Genomic DNA, 18,353 nt, shown 5'->3' on the forward strand with positions numbered 1-18,353 from the left:
CAGGAGGACGCACCACAGTCTAGCCATTTTATCTACATGCGGTGGTCTTATACCCGTTGCATTCCTTAGGATAACTCTTCCAAGCAGCTGCAGTTCCGATCTCCGCCGTACAGATAATAAAGTCTTGGACAGCACGCAGCCTGCCCCAGAGCGTGCTCAGGCCGCGGCACGGCCCACGGGCCTCCATCCTGGCTCCCCCACCACCACCGCAACCACCACCAACCAAACGACTTTTCCCAAACTTCACACCCACTGCAAACCGTATGAATTTTAAAGGTCCAGCACTTCAGCATCTAGGAAGAAATTCTTTGTGACCTAGGAAGAATCTTTGAAAGGAAGACTCAGGAACGGTATTCACAGCACGGCTCTGCTGCTACCTTGCAGGTTACTGTGAGCCAACTTCGTCTCTCTGAGCCTGCTTCACTCATCTGCAGTATGGCGTAGGGGAGGGCGGAGGACTGGAATCAGATTTCCTCAAAGCAACAGCTTGCTGCAGAGCTCCGTGTGCCACATCCATCCTCACGCTAAAACTCTTGATGGCACAAACCCCGGTTAGGTGCGCTCTCCTTGCACTACCCATTTCTGCCAGAAGATGCCGCTGCTTCTCCGTGCAAGTTCAACCACGTTCCTGTAAATCAGTCTGGGACTGGACCCGCCGAGCCAGGCACAGAGCAAGAACAAATTAGATTCCACTGTGGACTTTGTTCTCCAGCACGCTACACTATTTATTGTCACAACAGACAATATGAAATTACAATGGAGCTGGGACTTTGCTGGAAAGAAATGGAATATTATCAGGAAGTGTTCAGCACTTTGCTAACTGCTTTTTAATCCTTTTCCACTCCGGGAGCTCCTTTCCATGGTGTATATATACGTAGCAAGACATCATGCAATAGTGGGACACAGTGGCACACGCCTGTAACGCCAGCGCTGTGACAGGCCGAGACAGGAGGGTCGAAGGTTCGAGTCCCACCTGGAAAGTTTCGCAAGACTCTGTCTCCAAAAAAAGTTTAGAAAAGGCTGGGAATGTCGCTCAGTGGGTTCAATCCCAAGTACCAGGAAAATAATAATTAAAAAATTTTAAAGCCACTTGCTTTAAATAAGTACAACTTTTAGTTGCCAATTAAAAAAATAAATACAGGGGCCGGGGAGATGGCTCAGTAGAATAAGCGCTTCCCTGGCAAGCACAAGGATCTGAGTTCAATCTCCGGTTCTGCCAAAAAATAAATAAATAAGTAAATATAAATAAACCAGTGAGTGATTCTGTTTCTCAGAGATGATTAAAAGAAAAAAGTACCATTTATTCCATTTATTGTGGTTTCCACAGGGCACTTGCTTGTTGACCAATAAATTCATGTTGATTGATTGAGTTATAACTGCATCGTGAGAGGCCTGAGCAGAGAACATTCACACTACTGTTCTAGGATAAAAGCTGAGATGGAAAGGAAACGAACCTGGCACAAGCCACGTGCTCCCCAAACATTTGCTAAATTAATAAATACAGTGGTGTAGTCTACATCATCACTTACTCCTCAAAGCAATAGTTCATACTCCCACTTTACTGGTGAGAATACCGAGGCTGCCACCAGCGGCCTTGTCCAGACAGTACACTCGGTGCCCTGCAATGCAAAGCGTGTGTCCCCTGCCCTCCCAGAATAATACCTGGCATTTCTGTTGCTGGTGCATATGCATTAATCCCCAGAGCTGCTGAGGGGTACAGGGAGAGATCACCAAGTCTCCTGGTCTTCCCTCACATCAGCTGATTTTAACCTCAGGTGCGAGAATCTCCAAGAACCAGGCAAGTCACTGACCTGACCTCCCTGCACTGTGCTTGTACATGCGCCAGCTCCCTGTGATGATGTAAACTTCATGGACTGCACAGGTGTACTAAGAAAAAATAGACATTATTTTAAAAACTAAACCAGGGTGATTTTATCCTTGTCCTCTGACTCAAAGGTATGATTTTTAAAGTCACAAGTTATGAATTCTTAGAATAATCTTAGGCTGATAAGTAGAAAGAGCAAATACATTATAGATCAACAACAAAAATATCCCTAAATAATTATTTTACCTTGTGTTTTCATTTGGGACCATTCACAGGTGAATCTGGGTGGCTACGTTAAAACTAAAAGCTGCCTCCCAACTCCAGTGTCCACACTGGTGCTGACTGGTGGCTCTGTCTACCTTAATTATTCAGTGCTAAGGTGGGGGTGACCCACAGGGATAGACCTGGGACCTAAAGGATCTGCTCATACTGCAGGAAAATCAAGCAACCACACGGTGTATTGTTCAGATGGAAGATCTGGGGTGGGGGGGTCGAATCACAGAAAAGTGAGAGGAGAGGGGAATGATCCATCTGTCTCACCCAGCACTGCACACCCAGGGAGAAGAGCTGGGCTGTGGGGGGCAGCTGGCACTGTTCCTAGCAGGAGTTGTGACTTGAATACAGTAAGAATGAAAAAATTACATGAATGTTGTTCATTTGAATTTCACAGATTTTGCAGTTCTCTTTGTAGCTAAATTGTAAATTTGCTTTTCATTTCATAGTCATGTCAGAACTATATGCTATATTTATACCTGGTTTTGTACTTCTACACAACTAAAGATTGTTTTGTGTTTTTGAGACAGGGTCTTGCTGTCTAGTTCAAGCTGGCCTCGAACTCATGGCGATCCTACTGCCTCAGCCTCTTAAGGGCTGGGATTACAGGCGTGCACCACCATACCCAGCACACCTAAGTAATATTATAACAAAATTAACTTACCAACACCAGAAGTCTCTGAAAATTTGTTCCCTCCGAAAGGATTCTCCCCACACCACACACCCTACACCTGACACACCAATCAGGTCTCCTTCAGAGTTTTTCCTCTGAATGGGTGGAGAACAAGGAAAAGGCCATCCCGGGACAGGTGCCACTCAGGAGAAAAGCAACCAGTCCTGTTGCTCCCGGACTTTCCCTGGAGGCAGTGGTGGAGTTGTTTGTACTGAGGCTCAGGGGGAGTTGCTGCAGAGGCGGGATGCTCTCACCTGGCTAGGTCCAGAAGCTGAGGAAGGTGGACCTCAAGACTGAGGGTGCAGTGGGTCCTCTCCCTCACCTGCCGCGTGAAACAGCCAGGGTCCACCACCAGGAAAGTGGAGGTGACCACAGTGAGACACAAGGTTGTTCTTACCATGGGACTCCTTTAGAATTCACAAAACCCCACAGAACCTGCAAGTCACACCTTCTCTGCATCTAATGAGACCACAAGAAAGTAACTGCTCTCCCAGCCCTGAGGGTCAGCAAAACAGCTCTATCCTCTTAACTCATAGTTGTGTCCAAATATACTTGCTTTTTTTGGGTGTACTGGGGATTGAACACAGGGCCTTCATACAGTGGCACATACATCCCTAGCTCTTTTTATTTTATATTACGGTGTCTCCCTAAGTCATTCTGTTGCCCAGTCTGGGCTTGACCTTGAGATCCTCTTGACTCAGCCACTCAGGGTATTGGGACTCTCATGACCTTAGATGTCTCAGATCACCAATTCTGCCATTTCCTTTGGTTAATGGCTCAGCACCAATCAATATAAAAGAGAACTATACAGGCAGAACTACAGACATGTGCCACCACACCTAACCATCATGCCCAACTCACACGTCATATTTATAGGTGGTTTTGGTCATAGTTTGATAACCAGCATCAGCATATCTGGATCTCTGCCACTTGCTATCTCATTCTTTTTTGGGTGCATTTCTAGAAGTGAGCTCAATCAACATAAGTAGCTATTTATTTTAAGTTTAATAGCTGTTTCTCACATTATTAATCATTCATCCTTTCTACACATATGCATTGAGTAGCTATGTGAACGCACAGTGATAGATCCACAAAAAGTAATCAAGACAAAGCTTTGCCTCTAGGTATGAAAATATTAAGAAGTATTTATTTTTTTTTAAATATTTATTTATTTTTATTTATTACATTTATTTATTCTGTGTGTGTGTGTGTGGCCAGCTCAGCCCACCAGGGGGCGGGTCTGGCTGGCATGTGGTGCTGGGGATCGAACCGCGGTCCCTGTGCTTTGCCAAGCTTGTTTCAAGTAGGTGCTTTAGACCACTGAGCCATCTCTCCAGCCCCTTAAGAAGTATTTAGACAACTGGTATACGTTACTCATATGAATAGCTCTTAGTTACATACTGGTTTTCTGTTCTATGAAGAAGAGTACCCCAAGGGAAGTAGACGTGGGTTCAAGAATGGGGGAGTGTGCATGTGTGTGTGTTTCTGTGTCTGTGTCTTTGTCACATTTCTCCTGGACAGGCAGAGAGGGACATGAGAGGGTTCTGTGCTGGGCCTTGTCCCTGTGTTCCCCTTCTCCTCCTCCTTGGTCTCCTGGAAGAGACAAAGCTCTATACCTGGGACACACTGCTCCTGCTCATCTAACTGCCATATATGATGGTGTTCTATGATGTGCTAACAGTTTATATGTATTCCCTTATTCATGTAAATCTTTATACACCTGCTACTGAACAGAACAAATTACCCCAAATCTAGTGGCTTGACACAGCAAACACATCCTCCCACATCCTCCCACAAGTTTATGAGAGAAAGAGAGTTGTTTTGTTTTGCTTTTTAATTTTGAGATAAGGTTTCCCTAAGTCACTCAGTTGCCCATGGTGGGCTCAGTAGAAGCCAAAATGTCTCTCATGACCTTAGATGTCTCAGATCACCAATTCTGCCATTTCCTTTGGTTAATGGCTCAGCACTAATCAATATAAAAGAGAACTATAAGGCAGAGTCCAAGTGATAGTGGTTCAACTTAGGAGTTTTCCATTTTTCAACTTTGCACGGTACAAAAGCAATACACACCCTATAGAAACCATGCATTCAGTATTGAAGTTTCATCTTTTCCAGGGCCAATGATGCGTACGCTGGTGCTTATGTGGGGATGGGCAGGGGCAGCAAGCACAATGCCCCATTAGCCACTTGACCACAAGGGTGACCAGAGGGAGGAAAGTAAAGGCTGAGCTCAGGGCTTCAAATTTCCAGTCCAGACTCTGCATAAACAACCTGAAAGCTTCTACCTCTGCCCTGTAACAAGACCTTAGCAACACATGCCCTGCTATCTGAATACAGCTTTTGACCTGACAAATGCTTTTTCTGGACAGCTTGTAAACTCTACCGAGAGTGGTTTGCTTCTGGCTGTCGAGAGCAGCAATGCCCTCCTCACTGACCTACCTCATGCGTCCATCAGGATGTCAACTTGGTCCTTCCTGCCTTCCACAGGACATCATGTTGGTCTATTACATTGCTGACATTATGTTGACCAGACCTAGTGACCATGAAATAACATAAGCATACTAAGAAGACATTTGCATCTCAGAGGGCAGGAAATAAATCTGGGCATGGTGGTGCACGCCTGTAATCCCAGCACTTGGGAGGCTAAAAAAGGAGGATCACTGTGAGTTTGAGGCTAACCTGGGCTACATGGTGAGCTGAAGGCTGAACTATGTAGTGAGACTCTATCTCAAAAAAAAAAAAAAATCAAATGGGAACATCAGTGAAATTTCTAGGGACCGAGCAGTGTGGGGCATGTCAAAATTTCCCTCCTGTAGTAAAACTTAAGTCATAGCATCTGTTCTTTCATATAACCTTAAAAGATACATATATTTGCTGGGCCTCTTTAGACTCTTTTTCCAATACTGGTCATTGTACCCAGGGCTTTTGTACTGAGCGATATCCTTCTTATTTTGTTGCTGTTTGCTTGAGACAGAGTTTCAGTTTCCCAGGCTAAGCTGGAACTTGCAGTCCTCTTGTCTCGGCTTCCAACAATGTTAGGATTATAGAATTTGGACTGTGAAGAGAATGTATTTAGCATTCATGGGTACACTACTGAGTGTGCTATGTTTATTGAGCTGCTGGTTTGGGGAGGGTCTCAGAAGAGAAGGCTTTGCCACAGGTCTGGGCCACTGCACCAGCTGCTCTGCCATGGAAACCACGTGATCAGGCAGACCAACAGTACCTGAACTGTCAGTGGTAGATGGAGAAGCTGGAGCCTTGAAGGCCCTGCCCAGTGGAAGAAGGAAATTGCATCTAGAATACAGGGGATCCCTTTGAGCATCTTTTAGTTTCACCATGTCCTGTGATTAAACATGGTAGAAAACTGTAATGATCCAATTCAGGGAAGACTCCTAACATCCTAGCCCTTTCATGAATGGAGGTTTGGGGGCACCCTACCAGGCAAAGAGCCACAACCAGCTCTGAGGAGCCTGAAGAGGGCCAAGGAAATGAAGAATGAGTCTTGGAAGAAGGTTGTTATAAATACAACTACAATCATAGGGCCAGTGTAGAAATGAGGGCAATGGGCATTTACCACTTACTTTGTTATGAGTGTATTTGTATGTGCTTGTACTGTTTGTCTTCTTTAGCTCCTTGTCATCAAATACAAAATACATCAATAATAGCCAACTTTACATCCCACTATTAAAGTTACTGGACAATCAAGCAGAAGAGTGAACATTGCTCAGGAAATCTGAACCCTCTTCTGGAAAGTTAGGCACTATCGGTTGTACACTGAATAACGATCAAACAGGCATACATATGAGTGCATTATCAACTTTGTTTGCAGATTGGGAATGGTGGTTACGGAGATGTCAAGATGTTGACTGTGATGCTCAGTTCTGGGTCAGGTTGGCCGGGCTCAAGTACTTACTTTTAAAGAGTGAATTTAGGTGTTGCTGTGAAGGTATTCTGAAGATATGACTTACATTTGCAGTCAGTTAACTTTACTTCAAGAGACTGTCCTGGGTAACACGGGTGGGCTTGATCTGTCCAGCTGAAAAGCCTGAGGTTCCCTCAAAGAAATGCCACCATGGACTGAAATGTCGGCTCCTGCCTGAGAGTCCCAGCTTCCCCTTCCCTGTAGCCTCCCTCCTGACTTTGAACTTGCCTAGCCAGCTCCAACTGCATAATCCAGTTCCTTGTGATAGAAAGATATAGACAAGACATATTCTACTGGTTACTTCCTGAGTAGAATTCTGATACACAAATCAGTTAGAGCCTTCTGAGTCACAGTGCTGAGCTCTGGCAATGCTATGTGGGCTTCGGCAAGTCATCCTCTGTGGTTTGCTTTAATCCCAAAATGTGGCTAATGACTTGGAATTGATTGAGCCCAGAGAGGTGTTCTTCAGGGTTCAGAGACATAAATGAGCTGTAATGCCTTAATACATCATATGAACACAGAACATTCTCTCAGAGGTGAGGCTTGAACATATCTGAGTAGTGACCCTCTCACTGTTTTCCAGGCAGCAGAAATGCACTGGGCTTGGTCAGCAAGAACCACCAAGGGGGACAGCTGTGTCTTCAAGGCAGGCAGGCATGGTAGCGCATGCCTACAGTTTGCACTGCATAGAGAGACCCTGTGTCAAAAAAAAAAAAAAAAAAAAAAAAAAAAAGATGAAGGGCCAGCCAGCTAGCTCAGAGGACTAAAGTGCCTACTTAGGCAGAACGCAGTGACCAGGGTTTGATCCCTAGCCTGCTCTGCTGGCCCTGCCTGGGGGGGGGGGGGGAGTGATTGAGACTGGGTATGGTGGCACGTGCCTATAATCCCAGCACTTGGGAGGCTGAAAACAGGAGAATCACTATGAGTCCAATCTGTGTAATGAGACTCTGTAGACCCTTTCATAAATACAGAAGAAAAAAAGAAAAGACGAAGAGAAGAAAACAAAGGCCAGGTGACTCTTAGGGCCAAGGTGCTGCTCAGGCACTCTCTTTGTTGCTTTGATCAGTTGTTAGTTATAAAGCATTTTTGACAAAACAGGCACCGGTCTGTGTGCTTGAAAATAAAGCAATTGAGAAAAGAGAAAATTATCTCATGTAGCTTATATTCTAGTTGTGGGAGGACAAGTAGATACGTAAGCTTGGTTGGCAGGTACTCTGGGGGATTAAAGTGGGTAAAGTTAATAGTGAGAAGTCAGGAGAAAACCATCATGTTTGAACAAAGGAAAGGAGCAAATACATTAGGAAACAGTCACACCTCAGACCAGGCTAAAGACCAATAGGGCTCAGGGGACAGAAACCAATTGTACCATGACAAAAGACAATTCCCTCTTGTGTTGGTTATGCATCCTTCTCTTCCCTCTTCTCTGAGGAAAAGGGGATTGATCCCCACAGAGAAGGCTCATCCATGGGTCAGCTTTGTCCTCCTCTTTTGGTTGGGGTCAGCTAAATGGAGATCCCAGATTGGAGAACAAGGGAAATAAAGTAATGGGAATAGTGATACTCTCACTCCCTGCCATGCCAGTCAAGCAGCGTTCCTCTCTGAGAATTCCCCATTCCCATCTGCCTCACACAACCCCTTCTGTGGTCATCTTCACATCCTTCCCGAGACACCATGAGGTGAGGGCTGGTCTCCTCCAGGAAGCCCTGCACGATTATCGTCCTGAGTGAGCACTGTGCACCCACTGTCCACACTCACCCGAACTCTCTTCCATCAGGTCTGGAAGTACATGAGTTTTGGCCCCAGAGACACTCATCATCCCAGATGAAATATGAACAGCATCCTTACCTGCCCAGATGGCTCCAGCTCTGCCAAATTACTCATCTACATAGCAAAGACAGCAGCAGAAGCTGGCTCTATAGTCCCTTAATACCTTAAAACCTCATTGCCCTAGAGATAGAGGTCCCAAACCTTGTCAGCTCTCTAGCTGAAGGAATCCTGTCTACCTACTTCCAATACTCAATAGCTCAGTGCCCAGTTTTCCCTTGATAACCCATTTACCACTTTTGGGGCAAGCTCAACACTGCATCTGCCCTACCTACTACAATGCATATGCCACAGAAGCATGGGACTTTCCTGTCTCATTCCACGTGAAGAGCATTCTAGGTCCACCAATGAAAACCCAGTATGTTTTGGACTGAATTAAGTACATGAAGTTCCTCAGCACCTCCACAAGACCATGGTCAACAACCTGAGACAGTGCAAGCTTATCCTCCCAAAAGTGGGCACTCAGTCTTGGCACTACTGACTTCTGGAGGTATGTGTGGAAGCAGGAATCTCCAATTAAAAAAGTAGGATAATCCCAAGAAGACAGAACCACTTTCAATCCATTGAGCAGCTCCAGCTTTTCCATTTGAGTGAACAGAGAATTTAACAGAGCCAGTCTCCAGGGTACAGAAAGCCTACAACATGGAAGAGGGCTATGAAGTTCAGCCGAAGGTTCTAAGAAGCCAAGCTTAGGCAAGCCCAGGACAGCAGCATGTAGTAGCCCAAAGCTGCCCAATGTGGCTTACCTGGCCATCCCCACCAAGACAGGTAGGACCCAGAAACCCTTTTGGGTCAATGGCACTGTTCAATATGCTCTACCTAAGGGTGTTAAGTTTGGGCCCTGGGTCCTATAAATCCTGCTTCAGGCCAACTAGTATCTCCGGCCTAATGTCCTCTTCCATTCCCATCCTACTCCACCCTACATACCTACATTCCCACCCACTGTGTGGCACCACTGTCTTCAGGCCAACTATGCACCCCCAAAGAAATCCAAACAGCTCAGAGGTGCATCAATCAACCTTTAATGTCCAAAAGAGGCATGGATGCAGAGCATAGGAGATGTGGCAGGGTCTCAGCCCCTGCTCCAGAAATGAGGGAGATGAACACAAACCAGACACTTTCAACTGGCCACACAAAGTCTGGAAGGGCAGGGGAAAACACAGTTTTGGACATTCATAAAAAAAAATAATAATAAAACCTAAAATCAAACAGTCTTGTAACCTGCTGAAAGGCTTCATACAGGGAACTCAGTCACCAACCCAGGTTCTACCCTCCCCTATTCTGAAAAGAAAGTTCAGCACACACTAAGGGTTTGGGGAGGGAACATTCTCCTTTCTCCCCACCAGCTCCAAGAATGGACTGGGGAAAAAAAAAAAAAAAAAAAAGAGCTGGATCCCCCACCCCCACAGCATCAACCCTACACATGAGAGTTTTGAATGTGAGTCATGAGAATCAGCAGCTCAATCAGCAATGACCACCCCCCCAACCCCATTCCTATGTCATCAATAGATGAGCTTTCCCCCACATCCTCCCGGGAATCTCTTCTTGCTCACAGCTTCACTCCATCTCCTGATAGCTGGGACTCCATCACTACAAGCTAACTCCAAAGCTCCACCAAAGTCCCTCTTGGCCCTTTACTATTTCCATCCTTATATCCCACCGGAGGCTACAGCCATTCAAAAAAAAAAAAATCACTTCCCCCTCCACCAGGAGCCAGCTCCAGGATCATTGGCAGCATAGGCATCTTGTCCTGGGTGGCTCACCTAAAGCTTTCTCAGGAAGCAGCCAGCCAGAGGACAACTAGTGTCTGGGCTAAATGACAGAGGTGACACTTGTCTTCACCCTCGCGACACCTCCAGAGGTGTTTAACATAGAGGCCCACTTAGCACTGTGCTTCCTACTACCCATCATACACCCTAGAGATTCCATCTGTCTTGCCCCCTCCCCCCACCCCAAACCCACACATACACACATAAGCACACATACAACACAAAGAATCAAGGGAGACATTGATTTGGTTTGATCACCAAGACCTAACTAAGGAACTAGTCACCAGAAATTCCCTTGCCAGCCAACTAACAACAGGGGCTGTTCTAAGAGAACTTCAGAGGAATGAGAAAACCAAGGGCTAAGCAGGGAGCAGACAGGAGAGAGAAATGTAAAGAAAAAGAATAGAAAGTCCAGCTAATTCTACCCCCAACATCCTCCTAGCACAATCTCTGGCAAGAAGAATCAAAGAAGGTAATCCACAAAGACACAGCCCTTACTTAGAAATCCTGACAAACACAGCAAGACAAGTCTGCTCCCCACTCCCACACACCACAGACACATCCCAGGGCCCCTGAAGAACCCACCCCACCCACCCTCTGCCCCAAGCCATAAAATCACAGTTCAGTGGAATATTCTCCCTGGTACTAGATCACCCCCTCACCCTCCTTTCTATCCTTCTCTCCTTGCCATTCCTAACACTCCTCCCCTCAGAGCCTCCCTGGCCTTCCCATGCAGCGTCCACCACCAAGAAAAGGCAGCTGCACAGTTTTAGTTCCACCTCCAGAGACCTATTTCTTTTCCTCAGCCCTCCTGGTCTTTTGGGCTTTGTTGAGGGCTTCTTATTCTATAGAGAGAGAAAGAGAAAAAGAGAGGTGGGGGACAAATTTCCTAGTGCAATACAACCCAAAAAAATTTTTTTAAGTCTTGAAAAATAAACATAAAGCAGCCTTCTTCCCCAGGCAACTAAACAGAAAGAAGTTTGGTTTTGTTTACTGCGACATACACATGAAATCGAGTATACAGTCCATGCAGTAGCACAGCCATTGGAGAGGACATCCTGATGCTGGCCCCAGTGCAAAACAGTCCCAGCAACGCCGCCTGCTTGCCATCGCTGCTGCCACCACTGACACCTTCCCAACAGCCACCTAGCCTGACTTGAAGAGGAGGATTGCAACTTGACCCAAGTAAAAATAGATGAAGTGCTTTGTCTCGTGTGTGACGTAGCTGCCAAAATTTCGGCCCACGATACAATGCCAGGTAGGATTATATTTCTTGTCAAATTCCTAAAAAAAGAATAAAAGGGGGAGAAGAAAGGTGATTAGGGTAGCTGGAAGAAGAGAAGTCAGCGTGGGAGTCTCTCCCCACAATTCTAGCACTCACACATTTACTTACCACCCCACCCCACCCCCAGTGCCTCAGCTCCTGAACCTCAGGACTGAGCTCAGGTTCTAAGGTTGGCTAGGACACTCCTCCCCATCATCAATAATAGAACACCACAAAGGCTCCATTATTCCTCCCTGCCAAGCCTCTAGCAAGCTACACCCTGAGCATCTCTCTCCCTCCAGCTGCCCCATCCTCTCACACCACCACTCTGCCAGCTTGGGATTCTTCCAACGAGGTGACCAGAGAGGCCAGGTGGATGAAGGGCTGTTCCACCAGACAGCCACTGGCTACCAACTTTCAGATCCATTAATAAACCAGAATTTTCAAAGGCCAAAAATTGAGACATCAGAAGAAACGAGCTAAATACTGTAAGTATTAGAAACCAGTTCTACATAACTTAATACCAAAGGCAATCAATGCTTACGCACCCTAAGTGGACCAGAACAAGAACCTCAGCAACAACAGCAAGGCAATGCCCTCATTCTTATCAGAGGCACAAAATCACCGAGGAAATTTCTTGTGAGCTAATCAAGGTAGGCAGCTCCCTGTGACCTTACTGTTCCACCCATAGGCTCAGTTCTAGATACACTGCCCTGCCATGGGTGTGAAAGGGCAGCAACCCTCCACCAAGGGCCCATCAGTGCTGCCGACCTTGGGCATCTTTCTGTTCCACAAGGAGGCAACCTGTCTGCCTGCCTCACAACTCCCAATCCACACAACTGCAATACTAAGAAACAAGGGAACCAAACCCAGCTTTAATCCTAGATCAAGACTTTGTGTAATGCAGGAGAGCCATGTCATTCATTCTCTGGGTCTCATTTTTCCTGTCTGCAAAACAAGAAAGCTGGATCAGATAATCTAAAGATTCTTCTGGCTGAGTCTGTAATTCTGCATTTCCTCTTCAGACAGAACGGCAAGGCCATCACACAGCAGTCCCAACTGTCTCTGCACTCCCTGGCTTCACATACACAGAAAAGTTTCTCAGGACTCTAGTTTCCTCTTCTCATCCCATGCATCTGAGCAAGAAAACAAAGTCCACAAAACTCACAGATGACCCTACTGCCAATACATAAACCAGACTGCCACTTCTCTCACACCCCCTTCTTAGAATGAACTGAGACTTTGAAAAATTGGAACTTACTCCTCAAGTAGACAAGTTCTGACTGGGAACCAAATAATTCAGCCCCTTCTTAGTATTTCTGGTTCTGCTGGCTCCCCACAGTATTAGTCATATCCACCAACCCACTCACTTATATTTTTCAGGGACTCAACCTACCACCCCAATAATGGTCATCCACTAAAAAAAAATTACACAAGGCCAGACATGGTGGTGCATGGCTTTAATTCCAGCACTCTGGAGGCTGAGGCAGAAGGATGGCTTCAAGTTCAACGCCAACTTGGACTATATGCTGAGACACCCTGTCTCAAACAAGACGAACAATCATTCTTCTGTATCTCTGGGCTCCACATCCATGGATTCAGCCAATCATGAATTATAAATATTTGGGGAATATTTGTACTGAATGTGTACAGATTATTCCCCTTGTCATTATTCACTAAACAACACAGTGTAATGATTTAGGTAGCCATTACATTAATTATATAAAATCCAGAATTTTTTTTTTCTTTTTTGAGTTCAGGCTAGCCTTGAACTCATTTTCCAGACCATGCTGGCCTTGAACTCTTACAGCAATCCTCTTGCCACTTACAGGGGTGCGCCACAAGACTGGGACATAATACAGAATTATATGCAGTACTAGCCCATTTTATAGAAGATATATAAGAATCTGGATTTTGGTATCCGGGATCTAATTCCTTACAGAAACCAAGTGATGCTTATATCTTCAAACCCATTTTTCCCCTAAGATGGTTGGGAAAAGGGAATGATGCAGTAACAAAGATTATTAAAAGGATATCCAACTTTTTTTTTTTTTTTTTTTTGGCTAGGGTCTTGTTATATATAGATCAGGCTGGCTTTGAACTCACAGAGATTCTCTTGCTTTAGCCTCCTGAGTCCTAAGTTTCTAGGCATGCACCACCATGCCCAGCAAGAATACCGAACTTTAAAATGATGCAGTTTCCTGAAAGTTTATATACATAATTCAACTATCCCTTGGATAGTTCTGAATGGGCCAGTAATATTTAATTCTTAAGCTTCTCTGCCAAGTCTTACCCTCCCACAAGAACTCCTAAGCTAAATGCTTTGGAATTCAAAAATCATTCCCTTATTTGTCTGCTTTGCAAGTTTGTAGTTTTGTGTGCATGGAATATATCTGGCATGTCCCTGCCCTGAGTACAGCACAGATGCCAACCCCCACCCTGGGGCACCAGCCACAGCTCTCTGGGAATACCTTCTTAATATAGGCAGCAATGTCCTTCTCTATGTTGTACTTCTCCATAGCCTGCGTGGCACAGTCAACAGCATCCTGTTGCATGTCCTCAGACATGTCTGCGTTCTTGATCACTGCCTTCCGGTCAGACATCGTGACACTGCAAAAGGAACAGAGAGGTGAAGCTGACAACTCCACACTCTAGCCAATGAACATAAGCTGCTGGCTGGCTGAGGCATCAATGGGAGATGGGAATACTGAAAGAGGAAGTATTCAGCTACCATGTTTTCATAAAATAAAATTCTGTAAGAACAAGTTACAAGGATAAAAAAAAGTTACAAGGATAGAGTTGAACAGTTATGAGAATGTATGATCCCTAAAACCTAAGATATTTACTAGTTGACCCTTCACAGAAAAGAAAAAGTTGCCAGTCTGTCTCCTAAACAAATTTAAAAAGGGGGCAGAGTACCTTCTGGGCCATCAACATCCACTGGGGAAGAGTAACAGCCTTCACTCAAACACCCCAAGCTGCCATGCCCCTAAGAGGTAGAGAAGCTAGGGCAGCCTAAGATTCAGCTGATCATTTACACATGCCACACCATCTCATACTTCCCTCTTCTTCCCTACTCTCGGAACAATGTTCAATCTTTAAGCTCAATGTAATTTTTGAAGGCTCCACAGTTTAGACTCAGGTCCAACAACGAGTTATTTCCCTAGAGTTTTGACTCATGTAAAATTTATTCATTCAAAAGGTACCAACTTATAAGGGATTATGTTATAGAATAGCTTGTTTTCCTTACAGGAATCTTAGGCCTACTTTTCCCTAAATAAAAGCAAAGGCCTGGAAAAAACCTGGATGTGGAGGGTTAAAAAAAAAAGCAACTGATAAAGAACCGTTATTATTTTAAAAGCCTGTCACCCCGACCATGGCATTCATTCTGTAGAATTATAGCACCAAGACAGCACCTACAAAGATAAGGTACAAAACCCTGTCTCCGTTCTCAACCACATTTCACCACACAGAGCAGTAACAATCTCCCTCATCCCACCTCCAAAGCACTATGATGCATGTCACCCAGCCTAATGGATAAAAGATACTGTCTGGACCTGCTACACAAGATCTCTTGGATAGGTGCTGTTTGCTCCAGGTCAGATGCCCCATAGCATTTCAAGCCACTTTGATCTAAGTCTATACTCAGGGTAGATGAAAGGAAAAGCAGAAGTCAAGAACATTATTTCAGCCTGCACCAGTTGTACAAAATGCATCTGTGTCCTGCAGCCCTTTAGTCTCTTGCCTGGATCCAAGGCACCTTCACCTGGCACTGTCAAACTAAGTAGGGTTGCCTCCACTTCAGCAGTCACTGCCACAGCAAAGGGTGAGTAGATCAGTACTCTCTACCCCAAACCCCAGAAAGGAAAAGTCTGAGTCTGAAGGAGTCTCTGAGGGCCCTCAGGTGCTGAGAAAAGATCAGGTGAAACCTGTCCCCAAGGCCTGACTAACTATATGACCTTGTCATTAAAAAACAAACAAAAAACCCCTCAATGGTTTCTGAGCAAAGGTACGACAGCAGTACAAAAAGATATTATAAGGCTTTGTATAAATGAAGAAACATAGTGTCACCTGGTGGCCTATTCCAGATTACCACTCAGAAGGGGGCACTGTTTACAAATCCATCGGTGGGGGTGGGACCTTGTACAGACAACGGTAGTCAAAGTAAGAAAACGGCACCATTTTGCCAGTAGCTCACCTGCTCCACTGCCTCATTCCCAAAGTCCTACGGAACAACTCTGTCACAGTAATTAAAAGCCACCTTACTCTCCAGGAGAGAGCCTGCAGTTACATAATGGTCTTGTGACTACAATGCCACGATTCTTCACCCCTGGCCTCTCCGGCACCCGGCACCCGGCACCCGGCACCCGGCACCCGGCACCCGGCACCCGAGCGGAGTTAAGGCTCAGCCCTAACCACCCCTGTCCAAGGTACCGGTGAAAAAAGAATAGAGATTCCCAGACTAGTTCCTCCCTCCTGGGAGGGGGGAAAAACCCCCGAGCCTCGGGATACTAGGATAGCCTGAGGGCCCCAGCCAGTCGCCTCGGTCACGAACACTTTAAAAAAGGGAAAAGAGGCACTCCGGGGCAGTTCCCATCCTTTCTCCGGTTTTGCGACCAAAAAAGAAAGCCAACCTTTTGAATGAGTCTTTCCCATTCGCAAACACACAAATGCTCTCGTTTCTTCCTTCCAGGTCTCCAAGGGGACGGTACCCTGCGCCATCTCGTCCTCCCGGAAGCTGCGGCCCCCAGGGCACCACCAGGGAATGAGCCGTCCCCTCCTCCCCACTCCAGCCCTTGCCGCCCGGCCAGGTCCGCAGGCCGCACTCGGTCAGGCGCCCTCCCCCGCCCGGCCTGGAGCGGCGCGGAGTGACTGGGCGTCCTCGCCGCAGGAAGGACGCCCCAGAGGGTGGCGGCGAAGGAGCCGCGTCACGCCCGCGCCCTCTCCGCCCCCTCTCCACTGGCCCCAGACACCCGAGGGGGCCTCCACACGCCGCGAAGGGAGACTCCCCGGGAGGAGGCTTAGCAGCTCCGCAATCCGGGGCCTCCGGCGGCGCCACAAGGGTCACCAGGGCTCGAGGTGGCGCAGGCTGGCCGTGCAGGCGGGGAGAGGCGCCGGGGGCGCGCGGCGGGGCTCGCTCGCTCCGGCCTGGGGCACGGCAGGGCGCGGCGAAGGCGAAGGGGCCACCCGCGAAGGACGCAGGCCGGCCGCCCAGGGACGTCTGCTCCCGCCGCTCACCTTCACGGAGCAGAGTCCGTACAGGCCCCGGGGGAGCAGCGAGGGGCTGAGGCAGAGCGCAGGCAGGGACGGGGTCCCCTGGGCTCCTCCTCCAGCAGCAGCCGCCGCCGCCGCCGCCGCCGCGGTGTCCGGCTCCCGCAGCCCAAGCCGAACGCTCGCGCAGCCGTCCGCTCTCCGAGCTTCCCCGGCCGCCTGCGCTCCGCCCGCGCTCCGCCTCGCGCCGAAGGCCGGCCCGCCTGCTCTGCCCAGACGCCTCACCGCTCCGCTCCGCTCTGCCGCTGAGCGCGGCCGACGCGCGGCCCCGCCTGAAATAGCGCCCCGCCCCCGCCCCCCTCCTGCAGCGCGCGCCGCCGTTCGAGCTCCCCATTGGCTGAGCCCGCCCGGCCCCGCACTGCGGGCTTCTCCCCGCGCCGCTCTCGCCCCACATCTTGTTTCCTCCCACAATGCCTCGGGGCGGAGGGGGGCGGGGAGGAGAGCTGGCGAGCGTTGGGGGAGGGAGCTGGGGCCGTTACAGGAGAAAAGAATACAGACCCCATTTCCCTGGGTCAGAAAGCCCAGGCCCTGGAGACGAGGAGGAGAGGGCGTGGAGACCCCAATCCCAGGGACAAAAACGGGAGAGAGAAAGGGATGTGGAGGCTTCAGACCCAGGGAGTGAATGGGAAGGGGTACAAGTCCCAACCTAAATCACCAGACTCAGGAGAAAATATAGGACATCCCTTTCCCTCAGGACCCCCAGAATTGTGGGAGGGACAGGATAGCCAGCCCCCTTTTGAGGTAAATGCATAAAATAACCCCCATTTCCCCCACCCCTCAGATTCTGGCTAGGTCCCTTCTCCCTCCCACCAAGCCTTTGTTCCTCAGTCTGAAGGCCACCTGCTAGCTGGAGCCCCAGTCAGTATTTGTCTTCGAGAAAGATGGAGGCAGAATCGTGAGAAGGAACTTTGTCTTAGAGACTACACAGGCCTTTGCTGTCTTCGCAGGTTTATGGTCTTGGAGTTCTTTTGGGGATAAAGGTGAAAGTAAGCCATATCCTGTCACCTGTCCAGTTAGACAAGATTGGGGGTGAACAGAACCCCCCTGTCAGTACTGTGAAAGAATCACTTTAAAGAAGGAACCAAGGTTCAGAGAGGGTAGAGCACTTGCTAGATCAGCACTAATCAGACTAGACTTGCCCAGCAGGGAAAGGGATACCAGGCACAGGTCCTGCATAGGTGCCCAACACTCTGTGTGTGTGTGTGTGTGTGTGTGTGTGTGTGTGTGTGTGTGAACTTGCAAACTGAGAGTGTCGCTGCCCTCCACACTGCTCAATCCACCCCCAGAACCCCATGAAAGGGATTTTTCCCCTTTCCCACTTTTCTTCTTCCCCAAGTGTTTCATACAGGAAATCTAAAAGGAGTAGAGTCTTCACTAGGAACCAGGTATTTTGCCCACATAGTGGAAATTCTGTTTGCCTTCATTGCCCAAAACCACAGTCAGAAAGTCAGACTTGCTCTGACCCTGAGCTGCTCTGGTTGAGAGAATCATAAGTTAGTGTTTATGATGTCCCAAGGTAAACCTAGAAAATT

At 47.6% G+C, this 18,353-nt stretch overlaps 1 protein-coding gene across 1 annotated transcript; it reads right to left on the reverse strand.

Annotated features, from left to right (window-relative positions):
* Nucleotides 1-9,516: 9,516 nt before the first annotated feature.
* Dynll2 (dynein light chain LC8-type 2) lies at nt 9,517-17,068 on the reverse strand. Its single transcript, XM_004645267.3, has 3 exons — nt 16,789-17,068; nt 14,022-14,160; nt 9,517-11,570 (listed from the first exon to the last, which is right to left on the reverse strand). The coding sequence occupies exons 2-3, from the start codon at nt 14,151-14,153 to the stop codon at nt 11,433-11,435; spliced, it is 270 nt and encodes an 89-aa protein (XP_004645324.1). The 5' UTR covers nt 14,154-14,160; nt 16,789-17,068; the 3' UTR covers nt 9,517-11,432.
* Between the last annotated feature and the right edge of the window lie 1,285 nt (nt 17,069-18,353).

Source organism: Octodon degus, unplaced genomic scaffold (genome assembly GCF_000260255.1).
Source record: "Octodon degus isolate 3935 unplaced genomic scaffold, OctDeg1.0 scaffold00222, whole genome shotgun sequence".
NCBI lineage: Eukaryota > Metazoa > Chordata > Mammalia > Rodentia > Octodontidae > Octodon > Octodon degus.